The 16,815-nt window shown below is 54.2% G+C and overlaps 1 protein-coding gene across 2 annotated transcripts in view; it reads right to left on the reverse strand.

Moving 5' to 3' along the window:
• Positions 1-14,944, reverse strand: part of NCKIPSD (NCK interacting protein with SH3 domain) — a 30,880-nt gene extending 15,936 nt beyond the window's left edge. For both annotated transcript variants that reach the window (XM_065749804.1, XM_065749803.1), the window contains exons 1-4: positions 14,744-14,944; positions 5,516-5,628; positions 4,637-4,838; positions 1,335-1,422 (exon numbers count right to left, since the gene is read on the reverse strand). In XM_065749804.1, the coding sequence (XP_065605876.1) occupies positions 1,335-1,422; positions 4,637-4,838; positions 5,516-5,628; positions 14,744-14,914 (574 nt within the window). In that variant the 5' untranslated portion in view covers positions 14,915-14,944. The remainder of the gene's footprint in view (positions 1-1,334; positions 1,423-4,636; positions 4,839-5,515; positions 5,629-14,743) is intronic.
• Between the last annotated feature and the right edge of the window lie 1,871 nt (positions 14,945-16,815).

The raw sequence follows: 16,815 nt of genomic DNA on the forward strand, positions 1-16,815 counted from the left end.
CACGAGCCACCGAACTTTCTGCTCTTCTTCTACATGCTTCTCCAGTGCTGCCTCACTCTAGCTGCCTGACTTTCCTAGGAAAAAATCCACTGCAGCCAACCGAAGAGACATTAGGATTTTTGTTTCCCAGCATCCAGCCTAACACATACTTGTACCAAACTTTGCCCAGTAGCTTCTTGGGGCAAAAACATTCCCGACTCCTTCCCTGACTGCAAAGATAGACATTTACTTGGGCAGACACTGGGACTACTTCACCTAGAGCTGGGAGAGAGCAGCTGATGGTGGCTCTGGTGGAGAACACGTGACAGGGAGCCTGGCTCTCAGGGAAGGCATCTTCGCTCTGCACAAGTATTCCTGCAGACTTACAGGGTCTGGTTTGGCTTTGCTGTAGGTTTTTATTGTTCTTGATACAAATGCTTGTCCCCAGGAAGCTCCCCTTGCCTTTGGGGCACATACCCTTCTCTGGCACCAAGTGACTGGCAGGGCAGCCACGCAGAACATCTACCATGTGTCTCCCACTGTGCAACCTGCTCTGCAGCCAACCTCAATCCCATGCTGCCCCCAACTCCTGCCCTTTGTTTCTGGGAGGAGGGCTCCATCTCACAGCAAGCACGAGCTGTGCAGAAAGGCCCCCTCCCTCCCACGGGGGCTCAGCATCCCTCTTTTTCCTTCTTCCTCACCACGTTTCATTAAATCAAGATAACGAGTTCAACAGAACTGCCCTTTGTGAATTCCCACTACCACAGTGAAAATGGCTCAATATCATTCAGGGAGCCAGTGCCAGCCCCAGGTTTCCATCCACTACTACACCTCATCAGATCCACCCTACTTCTCATCGGGGAACATGGGTGAGCTTGACACAGGCCATGTGCCATCAACTGTGTACTCATCACAGCACAGGCTGGCAGCAAACCAGCAGCATGACTGCTTGTATCCCCTCCAGCCCCACTGTGCTGAGTGTGGAGGAGCTCCTGTGCTGGCCCCATGGTCCTGCTCTGCTCAGAGGCCCCACAAGCAGGGCACACATAGCTGTGCCCTCCGCATCATTCCCACTTCACACAGAGACCAACTGATTTTGTGGAAATCTCATTCAACCACTGTACAAAGAAAGCACGTGATGGACTGGAAGCCAAAAGCGGACCTGGCCCTGACCCAGAAGCACTGCCAGTGAGCTCCCCCTGGTGAAGCAGTGCACAGCCCTGATAAAGTCCCTCCGCTGAATTCCCAGGCAGGAGGATGCCAGCCATACCTCGATGACCGTGTCAGGCTGCCAGGCCCCTTGCAGTGGGAAAAATGCAAGGTTTCTCACCCACGACCCCAAATGTCGCCCTTACTTTTAAGGGGCGCGGCCATCTGTGCATTCTTGCGTTTCTCTGGAGGTGGGGGAGTGATGGGAGCGGCACGTCGGGGCTGCGGCGGGATCTGCAAGGAGAGATTTCACAGCAATCAAAGGAGGCAGGCAATAAAGACATTCTGTTATGAAACCTTCTTCCTTGCACGTAAATCTGCCCTCACATCTCTCTCGCCATTCTGGGAAGTTTTCTCAGGAGGACGGATTATTAATAGGCAGCTTCCTAGAAGAACAAAGCAGGACTCACAGCCGCTCCATCCCCTCCCTGTGACAGGAGGAGCAGCCCCTGTTTAATTGCTGCATTCAGCAGCACACAGCACACGTCGTGTAGACCTGTCAAGCGTTTACTCCTCCTTTCTTCCCAGCACAATCCCACACACTCACTATGGCTTTACATTACTCTCAATAGCTCCACAGAGGCTGCAAACAGAGCGTGTATTTAGGCACTCTTCTGGAGAGATCCATTACATCAGCCACAAATACCCTTGCAGAAAGACAAAGCCAAGGACTGGCGATGTGTAAATGCCTTTTCCACGCTCTCATCACTATTCCTGCTCATGCAGGAGGGAAAAAATAGAGCAGACCCTCCATGCAATTCTATGTGACCTACAGCAAAATCCATAGGGGGACTAAGGAGCACACTGCCTCGTTATCCCAACGCCAGGTCAGGAGACACAGTTCTGGGTGTCTCATGGGGCTGCTGTGTTTCAGCAGCTGGTTACCTACAACGTGGCTCTGTTTTTATGGGGTACTACAGCTGCTGCGTGCAACAAAACCATTCGGCTTTGAATGAGAAAAGGAAGGAGGTGATGGCTGAACATCCCTGACAGACCAGGCTGGGACCAGCTGGAATCTGCTACAGAGGCACTGGGACCATCACACAGTGAGGATTTTCTAGGTTTCTCTAGTCCTGGAAGAGGAGTTTTCCCATGAGCTGGGCAGAGGGAGCAGTGTGTCACAGCCCAGGTGTGCAGGGCAGCAAGAAATGGAAACAGAGGCCTGAGAAGTCTCTATTTTGAATGGCTCCAGAACAATGAGGAGGAAAAGTGTACAGAATGCCACACAACAGGTCACTCCTTTCCAAGAGCCTTTAGCTCGCTGAGTACACTGAGGTACTGCTGCAAACCCCCAGGCTGAGCCCTGCTGCTATTGTCAATCCAGCTCCCATCCTTATCTGCATGAAATGCTACGTGACACGAGCACCCAGAACTGGCTGGAATCCACAGAGTAAGGTGCCCGCCCTTTAAAAATGACCCACACTGGTCCAAAAAGAGCCTGCACAGCTGAGAGCACCAAAGCAGATGAGGAGGGACTGAACAATGCAGGGCTGCTCCAACACGCAGCACGCTCAGCTGTGTTAAAGGCAAAGCAGCAGATAACTCAGGTCAGGGCTACGTGGCGTGGCACAGCCACAATTACACGAGCAGATTTAGCAGGCAGGCATGGAGCTCGGAGCAGCAGCGGGACATTATTTGGAGGCTGACAGGGCTGGGATGTTTTGGAGTATTTCCAGGGCTTCACTCTCCCTTTCAAATTTACCACACGAGTTCGACACAACTACTGCAGATTCGTGTCTAAATCAAAAGATGCAGAACTGATGTGAGTGCAGAGCCCTGCATAGCCTCACGCAGGCGGCTCTCCAGCCCCACGCAGAGAGCCCCAGAGAGGGGGAATGTGAAGCACTGAGTGCATTTCACTGCCAGACACAGGAGTGACAGATGACCATCCCCCCTCTGGCTCCATGTACCAGGGTTTCAGCACAGGATGGGCAGCAGCAAAAGCCCAAGGGAAGGAGGAGAGAACGGAGGAAGCACCTTTCACCCTGTGCTGCCGTGGGAAGGGAGCAGAGACTCAGCACGGTGCCACCTCCACACCATGCAACCAGTTCAGCCTCCAGGGAACAAAGCTACCAAGAGGAAGTTTGCACTTCAAATTCGGTTCAAGTTTTCATATGCAAAAATAAAATGCACCCAGTGAAAAACACGTCCCGACTTCTGCTCTTCTGGAGTTGCTGAGGAAATTTACATTTCAGCAGGTCTCTCAGACAGCTGCACAACCAGATATAGAGGAAGAAAGCAGTGATGTTTCCTCCATTTCCTACTTCCAAAGCATACAGGAAACCCCTCTGCTGAGCGGCTATAACCTCAGCAAGCCCTTTCAGCACAGGGCTAAGCTGGAACCTTTCTGGCTGCATCCTCGGTGTCATCAGACAGAAACAGCTCTGTTAGCCAACGGGTCTGTCCTGCAAGCAACCAAAGCACAGAGCAGACAGAGATCAGCGTGGTGAAAGGGTCTTCAGGTGCTCCATTTCCTGAGCTTATAACACAGAGCCTTGAGAATGGAGCTGGTTTGGCTGCCCAAAGAAAAATGGAGTTCGTAGGGACTGCTGCATTCCACCAGAGCTCGAGCTACCCTTCCACTCTGGGAACTTGCAATTCTTTATGTGCAAAAGCAGCCTCATCTGCTGCAGTGACAGTGTATCAGTGCCTTATAAGCACTGCCTATCTCAGATAATCGCGTGGAGATGAAGATGAACTACAGAGTACACGCTCATCTATAGGAGAAACAAATCTCTGTGCTCAGCCCTGCTTAGCCTTTAGCCCTAAAACACAGCTGTACCCACACAGCATAATCGCCCACATCACTCTCCCTGAACAACTGCTGCATCCGTCCTCGTCCTTGGACACTTTGCTGGAGCCTCACCGACGCCACGCAGTAACCTTGGAACTGTATAACACTTACAGCAGTTTGCTTTTTAACATATAAATCATGCTCCCTGCATCCTACCTTCAATTTATCATGACAAGAAGCATTCAGACAAAGCAGGGTCTTTGTTTCTTCATGGTTTAAGCAGTAAACACTGGCACCCACAGCAGATAAACACTTAAGAACCAAAGATATCACTGTGCAGACTTGAGAAGGGGGAAACAAAGCAGTGCTGAGTACGTGGAGGAAGCTCTGTGGCTCATGTCAGCATCAATCTGCAAAGAGTTCACACTCATTTGGAAGGACCTCAGGTAACAGTCACTCCATCTAGAGCGGAGCCTGCACTACAGGGCCTTGGAATCTCAAGGATCCCAGTCAGAGTAAGCAACAGAGGGACAGCTCCAGGTTTCATGGACAGCGCACAGGGTCGGCTCACTGCACCCAGGCACACGCTGCCATAGCCCTGGGCAAGCAGCACAGCACTTGGTCTGGGCCTCCAGCTACAAAGGGCCTTATTAAACAAGCCAAGCAGCATTATCCCGCTGAAAGAGCAACTCAAAGGCACCCAGCTGCTGTTACCTGATAGGGGCCCTCATCCTCCTCCTCGAACTCTGTGTTTGGGAGGCTGTGGTGCCGCTCGTACCCCGTCCTGCACACGCCGTTGGGCTGCCGCGCCGCGTCCAGGTGGTGGTCGCTGGAGGACTGGGTCATCACCATCCCCTGAGGGGTGGGAGAGTGACTCTTGCGGGACACGGTCTCCTTCCGGTGATGGATCAGTTTTCTGAAAAGGAACGATGACATCAGGAAGGGCAAAGCTCGAGGAAGGGGGTGACATGATGTATTGCTTTGGGGTTACGTGTACCGGAATGGGTTATATTACTCCGAACGCTGATGCCGGTTTCATTAATGACTAAGGAAGCACTTCTAGGGGAGGAAGGAAGAAGCTTTGCAAGAAGCCCATGATTTATTCATCGCTTCATGGGAGAAAAATGTCTCTTCCTCAAGGGAGAGTCACATATTGCATTGCAAGCTCCAGAAATTGCCTGCACTTTAGAATCACTGTTCAGCTGAGATTAAACCAGCATGCCTCGGTGCAGAGGGCGAGGTGTCAGAGGAGGAAAAACATAAAATTCTCCTCACAAGCAATTATTTGAGAACGCTTTAAGGGCCCTGTGCCACACAGCCAACCACCACTACAACTGCTGGCTGGCAGAGAGGAGAAAACAGCCCGAGAGGTTCAGGATTTCTCCTGTATGCCTGCAGCTTCTTCTTCCTTTGTACATACTGAGGGTGGCAAGACAGGAGCACTATCCTCATGATGCACTGAAGCCTCAGGAGCAATCAGCAACAGCACTGGAAAGCTCTCTGGGCACAGCACCTTGCAGCAAGGGGACACAGGTAACAGCCAACTCCACCCCCAGGAACAGCCCATGCCCTCGTGTCACACTGCCCACTCACTGCAGGACATCCCTCTGCTCCAGGTTGTATTTCCCTCCGTTCTTCATGGCGGCATTGTGCACAGCCTCAATGGCACGGTCGATGGACTGGAGGACCACATCTTGCTCCAGCACCTGCAAAATGCAGCAGCCCACCTGTTAGCCTATCACTTCAGCTGTGACTTATGTACTGCTGGACTTACAGCGGGAGGGATGGCAGCACAGCCCAGCTCCTGCTGCTCTCACCCCTGGGGCAGGCACACAGCCACAGATGTCACAGATGTCACTTCAGAGTCGCTCTGCTCCGTGTGTGCATTTTTGTTTGTTTTCTTCCTGCTGATTGTTTTGCAACTTGGTGGCTTTTTCAAATCCCCACACCCAAACTGTCTTGGCAACACTTAATCCTCCTGCCAGCCAGCTCGGCTGAGATACGCGCCGGCCTTGAAACAAGAAATGCCCAACACGCAGCAGGAAGCTGGGAAGAGCTGCACTGAAGGGGCACGAGAAGAAGCATGCTTCCACACCTGGGACCCCTGCAGCCTCATCGAGGATGCACCTGAATCCACCTCTCAGGGGCTGCAGAGCAGCAGAATGCAGTCCCTCCCATCAGGGCCAGGAGTGCTGCTCCCCAGCACTAGAGCACGGCGTTCTGATAACCTGCAATGTACCATTTCTTCCCTGATTAATTACCAACCCAAAAGTGAATTAACAACAACTGCAGATGGCGGGAAAGAAATGCACACGAGGTAGGGATGGGGTCCCTCTGCAATCCTCAGCTTTGAGCATGAAAAGTATAGGAAAACAAACCAACCAAAATACATCCTAAGGAAGAGCAGTTGAAAAAAAAAGAGAAAGCAACAGGGGAAAACTTCAGAAAACAAAAGCAAGTCTGTTAAAACACACCTACCAAATTCACAAAGGTAGCAGGTGAAGGCCAACCCCAGCACTCAGAACACAGCTCCAGGCAGCCCCACCACGGGGAGAGCTCTGCGCCCTCTAATACAGCTCTCAGCAGAGAAATGGAGCAAAGCCCATGCTGATTATTTCAGTGGAAGGGAAGGAAAGCACGTTCCTACAACCACAGAGCAGCTTGGGTTGGAAAGGATTTTAAAGCTCACCCAGCTCCAGCCCCGTGCTGAGGGCAGCCTGCTCCCCACCAGCTCAGGCTGCCCAGGGCTCCATCCACGGCCTTGAGCACCACAGCTCCCTGTCAAGGATGTTATTCCACCCTTCATGCTGCTGTCCCCACGGTCTAAGCAAGCCCCGCTCCCCACCCTGCCCATCCCATAACACTGCCATCCCACCGCACCACAGCAACCCACGGGCACTGCTGCCTTCCTGCACATCACGGCATTCTTACACTGGTGGAACAGCACTGTGACAAGCAGCTTTTTGCTGCCACGCTCTTCCCTGTGTTTTCCCACCCAAGCCTCTATTAACACAGCCCTGGCAGAAGGGCTCGAATCGCAGCGCAGCATTAACTCGCTGAGCTGTGCAGATGGCAGATCCTCACAGCTGAGACACGGGGGCACCCGCAGCCCTGCAGACGAGCTGCCCTCCAGGCAGCCCCTACATCTCAATTAGATCCCAGAATATCAGAAAGGAAACCAAATTTCTCCCTTCATAGCCCAGCAGAGGAGAATTACAGAAGCATCAATAAATCATTATCTCCTCTCTCCTTGCTAATAACACGAGCAAACAGAGGACCTCCTCGGGGCCACCTGCCGATTTCCTTCAGTCCCGCGCGCACCCTTCACCGCCTGCACTTCCCGGCAGACACCACCCCGCTCAGTGCCCGTGTTGTTTAAACACAGTCACACAGAAGAGCTTGCCCAGCAGCCCAGAATAATCACACCTTTCCAAAAGGCTTTTTCCAGATGAACACGTTGACAGCTGCACCAGCGCTGAGCCACCGAGATCTCCGAGGTCTCTCAGCTGCGAGACCCCGAGCGGCCCACGAGCGTAGGGCAGGCTGCGTGCCGAGCCAAGGCCACATGGCAGCACCCGAGCAGGGCTGCACCACCACATCACACCCTCACAACACCACGACAGAGGACAGACCGAGTTTTGTCTGCGGTGACAGCCCTGTTTTCACGCAGCTGCACCGCTGGCACACGCAGGCACACACTGGCTCTTTGTTGCTCACACCACAGACCTACACCACCACCCCTGAGGTCACACGCAGTCCAATCCCAGCGCCCGGCCGTCTGCACACTGAAATCCTTCCAGACTGAACTGGTGGCTGCAGTGATTTACAAAAAGCCAGCTGGCCTTTGATCTACAGCTGCATGGCACAGCGACGGACAGGCGTGAGTTCCCCCTTGCAAACCACGCAGCTCACACAACAACAACAGAGCTCAGCCTGCCTGGTTTGCCTTTGGACATTCACATACTTTCTCTTCCCCTTTTTGCAGCCCCAATCAGAATCTTTCAGTCCCCAGGTTGCCAGCCAAGAAACAATGGCATTCGCTTACTCCTGTTGCTACTATGCCTTGCAGCACTTAAACACACACCTTAAAAATGCTGCCTCGGCTGCCGTGGATTATAGGATGGGCCCTCACCATGCTGCAGCACCTCTGCCGAGCAGCGAGCAAACAAAGACACGGCTGAGCCCTGCTGACAAAGCCGGCCCCACGCTCCCGCTGACAGCAGCTGCTCGAGCACACAGCGTGCACAAATGGGAAACGAAGAGAAAGGAGTGCTGGGGAAAGGGCTTCTGTTGTGCAAACCCTGCTAGTGCAGAGCACAGCTCCTGGCAAGAGACGTGCTAACCAGGGCACTGCAGGCACCTTATACACGCCAAGCCCTACAGGCAGCAGAGGGGCACAGCCACCGAAGCCCAACGGGGCCACAACTCCTCTGGGGAGCACAGCTCTCACTATTACAGCTCTCCAGGGGACGTCTTGCTGTGTGTTGGGGGTAAATAGCTTGGACAGAGGGCCCTGGCTTTAAGGTTTGGCTGCTCAGCATCCTTTAGGCACACGGTTTGCAATGCAAGTCAGCATCAGGCACGATCGAGTAACGGTCACTGCATCTGCACAGGGGGAAACAAAACAAAATGCAGTCACACATATTTTAGAGCTAACACCCATACTGAAAAGGAAGCTGTATATAGTCTGTATGCCATAGGAGGCTCAGGGTTAAGAACAGGATATATAAAAGTGGAAGGAAAGTCACTGCAGTGAGTGCGAGAAGCTGTTCAAGGGCTTGTGACATGTTAGCAGCCCCAAACCAACACTTCAGGTGCCCCTCAGCTCTCAGTGGGACTCAGTGCAGCTCCCAGGTGGCTCTCACACAGTCATCCCAAGGGCACTAAGAAAAACACCTCTCTTTGTTTCATTTTTGGCCATGCTCAATTTCTAACTTTGCAGAGTGGAAGCTGCCTCCTCTGCTGGCATCCCACTGCGGCACCAGCAGGGATGGAGAGAAGGGAAAAGGAAATCCCTGAGAACTTCTCCTGATAATGGTATTCCAGCAAGCACACTTACAGAGTCTCTCCAAAATAGATGACTCCAAAAAAATCATTTCTGTGTGATGGTTCTGCTGGGGCCCAGAACCATTTAAAGACCATGGAGGGCACAGGTGCAGGACAGTGAATGAAAAGGCACCGGAAGGGCTGAGATACACAACACAAGGCTGTGCTGTTGGGAGGCAGATCATGCTAATTAGTCACAGAAAAAAATCCTAGGCCTGCCAACGTGCTTATTTATTAAGAGCTGCTGCTGCAAGCATATTTATTCCTGGTAAAGCGGATGCTACTGCTGAGACACGCAGCAAATTCAGAGAGTCGACACAATTGAGCTGTCCTGGGACGATGAGAAAGCTAACGTTAACTCCTGCTAAGAGAGAAGGAAAACACCACGGAGATCTGTAGCTGCATCTCACAACCAGAACTGCCATGTGTGTGATCATCAAGGTGGGGCACAAGCCCAAAAAACCCCCACCAAACCCACCAGAACTGTAAAGTTAGGACCCTGTGGCCTTGTGAGCTGCTTTTTGACTAGCAGATGGTGGGGGTGGACAACACACGATTTTTCTGGGCTGCAAAACTGAAGACACAGTGACAGTTTCCATGCTGACCTACAAAAGTATCTTGAGAATTGCAAGTCGAGCTGTGCTTATCAGAGGAACGAGGCTAACTCGCTGTTATCACCAAATTCAGCTCAGGAACAGATACGGGGGCTGCTTAAAGTCGTTTTTCCCCCCCTCTTAGAGATTAAAGAGTTCAACTGGATTTGCTGACACTTCACCCACAGCAAAGCAAGAGGTGGGTCACGGAAGAAAAACAATTCATTAGTGCCCACACTATCTGCAGGAAAAAAAAAAACCAGCCTGCTGCTTGAGCTGCAAGTTATAATCCCAACTCCTTTTGCAGCTTAAAACGACACAGGCTCCCCGAAAAACATGAAGAAATTGGAACAGGAAGGGAATGTGCTCTTAGGACGTGGTGCTAAAGGCAGCAGAACAGCCACAATCCTGTTTTCCTCGCTGCCCAAGGCAATGAACAAGAGGAACCTAGATTTGTTGGACTGCTCGCTTCTCACGTACAAAACTTTCCCCCCAGCTCATCCACCTCATTACAGCACTGATTCCTCACATCCACCTTTTTGCACGCCCCATTCACCCTCATCAGTTTCCATCTTGCTCAGCAGCGCAAGGACAAATTAAAATGAACATCTTCCAGAGAGGCTTTCATGGCCACTCAAAGCGAGACGGCCAGGGCTCAGCTCAGCCCCATCAGAACAAGTGGGGCCCAGAGGAAAGCCCTCCACTGCATGAGACCACTATGGGGCAGAGAAAAGGTGGAAGCTGCCCCAGAGCTGGCACGGGGCTACAGCACAGCCACCCACACGCAGCTACGCTTCCCCAACATGGATGCTGGCTGGGCTTGTTTCCATCCCTGATGTAAAGAACTATATTGCGCAGGCCTTGTAATAATAACTTCATAATTTCAATGATGCAGTTCCCTCTTGTCATTGAGCTGCCAAAGACGTGCTCCAAATCAAGTCCAGAACCCATTAAAGGGGATGGATTTTTTAGCCTAAAGCCACAAAGGTGATTTTTCCAAAGACAAAACTTTGTCACTTAGAACGGCACTCCAGGGTACACAGTGTCAAATGGAAGAGCTTCCAGCTACAAACACTGACTCTGCAAGACTCAGGGAAATCCCCAAGCTTACACACTAAGTAGGTAAAGAACATTTACACTCATTGTTCCTGCTCATCGTACTGGGTTTTAATGCAATTATTCCTTACACATGCTAAGAAGAGTGGGTTTCCCTGATAGCTGCTGGCACATGGTGAGGCAGAACTCCATCCAAGGACAGCAGTAACCCATTGCTGCAGGGCACTCCCCTAGGAGCAGGGCTGAAAGGAGGGCACCACAGTCTGTGAGATGCAGTGTGACACAGAACAGGGCATAGCACGCCTCATCTTGGACGGTCACATCACGTTACCTCTTCTTTGTTCAGGAGGGGATGGGAAAAGGCCATCTGTGAGCAGCCTCACCGGGCGCAGAGCTCACTGAGCTCGCCCAAAACGAAGCTGTCACCACACGAGACTGCGAGGCCGCAGAGGTTCGGCTTGTCCTGCTTGGCAGGGAGCTTCAGCTTGATCTCTTCAGGCAGCCATCTGCTTTTTTGGGAGCACGCACACGCTGCACTGAGCTCAACTGACAGAGAGCCCCCAACCTTGGGAATCCGTCACAGCGATTTGGGTCTCCTGCTCACAGCACGGGGCTGAGCACAGGCCTGCAGGGCAGGACAGGCACAGCCAGGCACCACTGAGCAAACCCAAGGCTAGGACAGCGTTCAGGACACTTTTGCCCCCATTAAACCCCTCTTCCCCAAAGGAGAGTCGCTATTTTGCGGGCCTTGCCACACCTTCATCCCTTTGTTTTTAGCTAATACAAGAGAAGCCTGGGAGCTGGGGCCTGCCCTCAGATTTTTGTCTCACAGCACACTACCTCACTAAATAACTAGTAGCTGTCACTGGGAAGCGATCTATTCTGAATCTGGATGCGGTGATTTAGTGAGACACGACCCACAGCCTGCCATTACCTAGCACACACTCTAACAGCCTCCTCTTTCCCAAACCGAACCCCTGGAGCAGCTGAACAAAGCCCAGTATCAGCGTGCCGGTGTTTCCAGTCATGGGCACAGAAGCAGCATCTCACAGCCCACGTCCACGCCAGCTTCAGCTGGGCAGCCCATGCATGGCAGGTGGGACCCCTTCTAGCTACAATAAAAGTCAACAACCCACCCCCAGGAGCGGGTGCCATGTACTCATGGCTGCTTGCTTCACGCCTTGCTGCCCCACACTCCTCTCCCCGGCCCCAAACCCTTCACACCTCCCCCAGCAGCTCTGTAGCACAGAATTGTCAGCAGGGACTGGGGCCCAGCAACACACTGGCACCACTCCTCTCTGCTGCAAGGCACGGACCAACCTGCTCCTTGCACCCCATTTCATCATCCCTACCAGGCCTCGTGGCACAGCTGTGTGATCTCAGCGCACAGCCAGACTTGAAAGCAGCTCCTTCCCTTCAGATGTGAGCACAAGTTAGCTGCAGATGCAACAAAGCAATCTGCACACACAGGCTCAGCATCAGGCTGCAACTTTGCCTTGCTCCCTATCTCCTAACACACCTGCACACAGAACTGTCAGAATCCACAGCTTATAACATTTTGGTTGTAGCACTGACCACGAAGGGCATCAGCATCTGATAAGCCTAATTTCCTTACAGACTATCTAATGCTGCAGTTGCACGTGAAGGCTGCTGGTTCTTCTCTCCCTTTATCATCTTTCCAAGGCCCAGACTGGCAGCTCACATGCTGCATGCATAATCTTGAATGGGAATGATAAGTAACTGAATGGGAATCAATGTAACTGGGATACTCTTAAAAACACTGCTTAGTTTTACATACATCTGAGCTATACCAGTAAAGGAAGAAAAAGAAGAGGTTGTTTCTGTTGCACAGAGCTCTCTTAAAGGCCTTAACAGAGAGATTCAGCTGTTTTCTATGTTTCAGCTACTGAGAGACACAAATATCCGTTTAGGAATTAATATGCCCCAGACCTCGCAGGGAATTTTCTTAGGTCAGCCAGTGAGCACGATGCTGCCTGCTCCCACCAAAGCCTTTCCCAAACCAGTGCCACTCCGAGCAGTGGGACCGACAGGCCCAGACCTGCAGTGATGTGGGAGCTCAGGTCTGACACGGCAGCTCTTAATTACTTTTAATCAAAGCATCTTGAGTGCGAAGAACACACAGCCATGGCTCCCAGAAGATACGTGACCAAGCAAAAACAGAAGCCAAAGACCATTAGTGCACTTCTACTTTAATCACTCAGAACTGTGAAAGATGGCACAACTTCTGGCTCAGATGTCCAATCTTCAGCTGCAGTAATTAGAAATGGTTAATTCCCTTGACCGTCGTCTAGTCTCAAGAATGAAACTTCATTTTTGAAGCATTAGCAGCTCTGCTACCACAGCATCTCTTATTGTGACAGCCTGGAGAAAAACGCCTCATTCTTTCAACTCCTTACGTGCATTGAGAAAGCACAGCCTCAGCTGCACAGCACTACCAGCTGCTTCTTTCTCCAAAATAAAACTTTATTTTTAGTCCAAGTGCTTACTGAGGATCTGTGTGAGCACTCTGATTAAGCTCTCACGCCCATTACAAGCTGTGGCAGATCTGGAACTGATGACACACGGCGATTCGGGCTCCCCAGCAGCACAGGAGATGTCCAGAGCCACAGCCCACACCTGTCTTCTGCTCACATTCTGACCCATCCACACCCACACCAGCTCCAGGACGTGCTGCTGAACCAATCTATTTGCAACCCTGGTAGAAAAGCAGCCACGTTAGTCCAGAGCGTGTGTCAATACTACAAATGCATCACGATGGAGGGGTTTCCTGCAAGCAAAGGGAGCTCGCACGTCACTCCTGCCCAAAACACCATCCCTGTCCCTGTCCAACCAGGATTACCTGTGCTGTGCCTCTGTGCGTTTGCTTAAGCTGCAGAACTCCAAGTTGTTGCTAGGCTGCATGAAGCAGTCTTATTTTTATCACATGCCTGTTTGTTCCTGCAGAAAAAGATGGAGCGAGCAGAGGCATCCCTAAAGCGCTCGCTGAGCGTTTTATGTCCATGCTGTCACCAGAACAGCTCTGAGCGACCATTCCCCTCCTCACCCAAAGCAATGAGAACAGCTCTGCCAACACAGGGAATGCAGCCTGAGCCAGCACGGCCTGAGCACAGGGCAGACCTGCAAATGAGAAGGAAGCTGATGCTCCCAGCAGTGGGTGGCACCGGGAAAGCAGCCCCACGCTCTCCCTTGCATCGGTATGAGGGCTCCGAGCTGCTGCCGGAGCTCACCTGGAAGCTGACGTGCTGCTGACAGCCGTGCCCTGCTTTACAATGGTGACTCCTGTTGGCCACTTGCTCTCCTTGCTAATCAGGAGCTGCATTTTCCCTGCCGCGATTGGGACGGAACTAACAGCCTTGCAAAGGACTGTAACTAATTGGCGTGAGCGCCCTTTTAAAGCCTCACCGATCAGGAGGCAGCGAATAGGCCAGCTCAGCCAGAGGATGCTCTCCCCCAGGCAGGGTCCCTCTGCCCCGCAGGTTGACTTCGGCTCAGAGTCACCCAGACGGGGCACCAGCACAGCTGCAGGACGGCACGTTGGCTCCTGCTGCCTCACGCACCACTCGGAGAGTTCTGGCTCTGGATACTTCCCCAAATGAAGACGAGAGGCTGCAGGAAAAGCACTGGGGAAGCTGATGCTGAGCTCAGGGTCGCGAGCAGCTCTACATCAGGGTCAGCGGGCGACCAACAGACCGCCGGGGTCACCCACAGCAGATGGCAGGCGACCTCCGGGGCTAGAGCAAAGCATCACGCGAATGACGAACTTCAGATCAAAAGCAAAATGCTTCTCCCGCAAGACCTGGAAGGCAGAAGAGCAGGGCGGGGCGGTGCAGGAGGGCTGCAGGGGGAAGGTCGCTGCCCACAGCGACCGACGGACACCGCGTCACGGCGTGCGGGGACTGCGGGAGCGGCAGCGCGGAGCGGTGCCCCCGCGGGCCTTTCAATCCAGCGCTTTTAACGAGGTCTCGGCCCCCGCAAGCGCCCGTAAACCGCTTAAGGGCTTACACCGACGCGGCCGTGCCCTCCCAGGCCGCCGCACCCACGCGGGCACGCGCTCAGCCCTCCGCGCTCCCGCGTCGCCCACCGCGCCCCGCCGCCCCCGGCCCACCTGCAGCCGCTGGAGGTAGGAGGCCGGCGCGTAGCCCGTCTCCCCGGAGCCGGCCCGCGTGACGAGCCACCAGTGCTGGTTGCTGCGCTCCAGCAGCAGGAACGTCTCCCCGGCGGCGAACGGCAGCGAGTTAGGCTCGGCCGAGCGAAAGCTGTACAGGGCCCGGTACATGGCTGCGGTACCGCTCCGCGCCGCCGCGCCGGGACGCGCCCCCCGTGCGTCACCACGCAGACACGCCCCCTCTTCGCCACGCCCCCTCTTCGCCACGCCCCCTTCCGCCGAGGCCACGCCTCTCGCCGCGCCGCGTCGCCGCGCCCCCTGGCGGCGTGGAGGGGAAATGCTGGGAGCGCGGGAGATACGGAGCACTGGGGGGGGGGAGGGTCTGCACGTACGGGGATGGAGAGGCGCCCCAGTGGTGGATGCAGAGATGACAGGACGCTGCGGGGAAGCGAGGATGCGGGCTTTGGGGCTGCGGAGAGAGGGATGCAAACGGGGTATAACGTGTAGAGGGATGCGGGGATGCAGGAACGCGAGACGCGGAGTTGTGAGGTCGCAAGGATGCAGTTTGCGGGGTGCAAGGCTGCAAAACGAAGGACGCGGGAAAGGTTCGGTGCGTGGGGAGCGGAGTGCAGTGCTCCCCGCCGCGCTCCTGCTCAGCAGAGGGCACCAACGCCCCGCGAATGGAGCTGCAGCTCTCGGAGCCGCCGTGCTGGGCCAGAGGGCTCTGCTCCTTCTGGCACCGCCGTGTCCGTGCGCGGGGCGATGCTCTGCTCCCCGTGCACAGGACAGCGGGGAAGCAGCACCTCGGCGGCGGGGCAGGGCTCTGGCTCGCGAAGGATGTGCAGGCACTCGTGCCAGGAGCAGGGGGTGGTGGGAATGGTCCGGTGCCAGCACAGGGAACAGAAAGAATGGGGAGGATCAGTGCTTGGAACAGAAACGGGTTTGTGTTTCCGCAGAGATTAGCTTGCGTCCAAGGGTGAGGTTTCCTTGCTCTTCACAATGTCAGATGTGTTTGCTGAGTGCGTCCAGGAGGGTTCTGTGTCCTGTACGGCACTGCCATCACCACGCAGTGCCCCGAGGGATGGGCCTGCCTGCCTGCCCTGTGCCACCAAGCCAAGGGACAGCACAGAGCGTGTTGGGGCGGCCAGGTCTACCTCTCCCCACAGGGGAGGAAATGTCCACACAGTGTGGGCTGGAGCAGCTGTGGGGTGATGGTGGGTGAGGATGAGTCCCTGTGGCGTGCGGGAGGCAATGAGCGCTCAGAGCTCACAGTGAGCAGGGGCTAATTAAGAAATGGCTTTTAATTGCCAGCCACGGGTAATTTATCTCAGCCTAGGTGGGGAGACTGCGTCATGTGTAGGTAACTTCTGAAGGCGAACTTCAGACCTCAGATAACGGCACCTCCATCCATGGCTCTCAAAGCCCAACACTACAGCCCCGTGCTGTGGGGTCAGAGCTCGTTTCCCCACCAGGTACGCTACGTCCTTGCACACGCAGCCCCCTGCAGCCCATCACCAGCTCCCAGGGCCCACACAGTGTGGGGCTGCAGTGGGGCCGCAGTGGTGCCCGGTGAACCCACACGGTGCAGCGATAGGAAGCATTACACAATAGCACTCATATGACCGAGGCACAGCGGTGCCAGCACTGTGTACACTTATATAATCCCTTGCTGCCCGCTCGTCAACAGGTTGCAAAACAGCACAGTGATCGATCCTGCTACTTTTAGGCGTGCAAATATTATTGTGAGGCAGAGAACCCTCTCTAGGACAAAAGTCAGAGGGGCTCCGGAACTGAGCAGCGGGCAAGGCCATAGCACGGCCCGGGATGGGGAGCAGGGACGTGGCAGCAGTCCCAGCAGCATGCACCCCGGCACAAGGAGGTACGGCCTCCAGCTGCCCCAGCAGAGGGGAGAGGCAGCAGTGCAGAGCTGGGCTGCCCGCCTGGGCTCAGCCTAGCACAAGGCGTGCACAGTGCCTATGGACAGCCTGGCCCAGGCCCAGGGCCCCTCCTTCAGCACCGGGAAGGAACATCCAGCTGCTGTCAGCAGCTGCAGTTCCTAGAAAAGGTTGAGA

This window comes from Cyrtonyx montezumae, unplaced genomic scaffold, assembly GCF_038088225.1.
Source record: "Cyrtonyx montezumae isolate F1298 unplaced genomic scaffold, pur_monq_1.0 scaffold_6, whole genome shotgun sequence".
Lineage (NCBI taxonomy): Eukaryota > Metazoa > Chordata > Aves > Galliformes > Odontophoridae > Cyrtonyx > Cyrtonyx montezumae.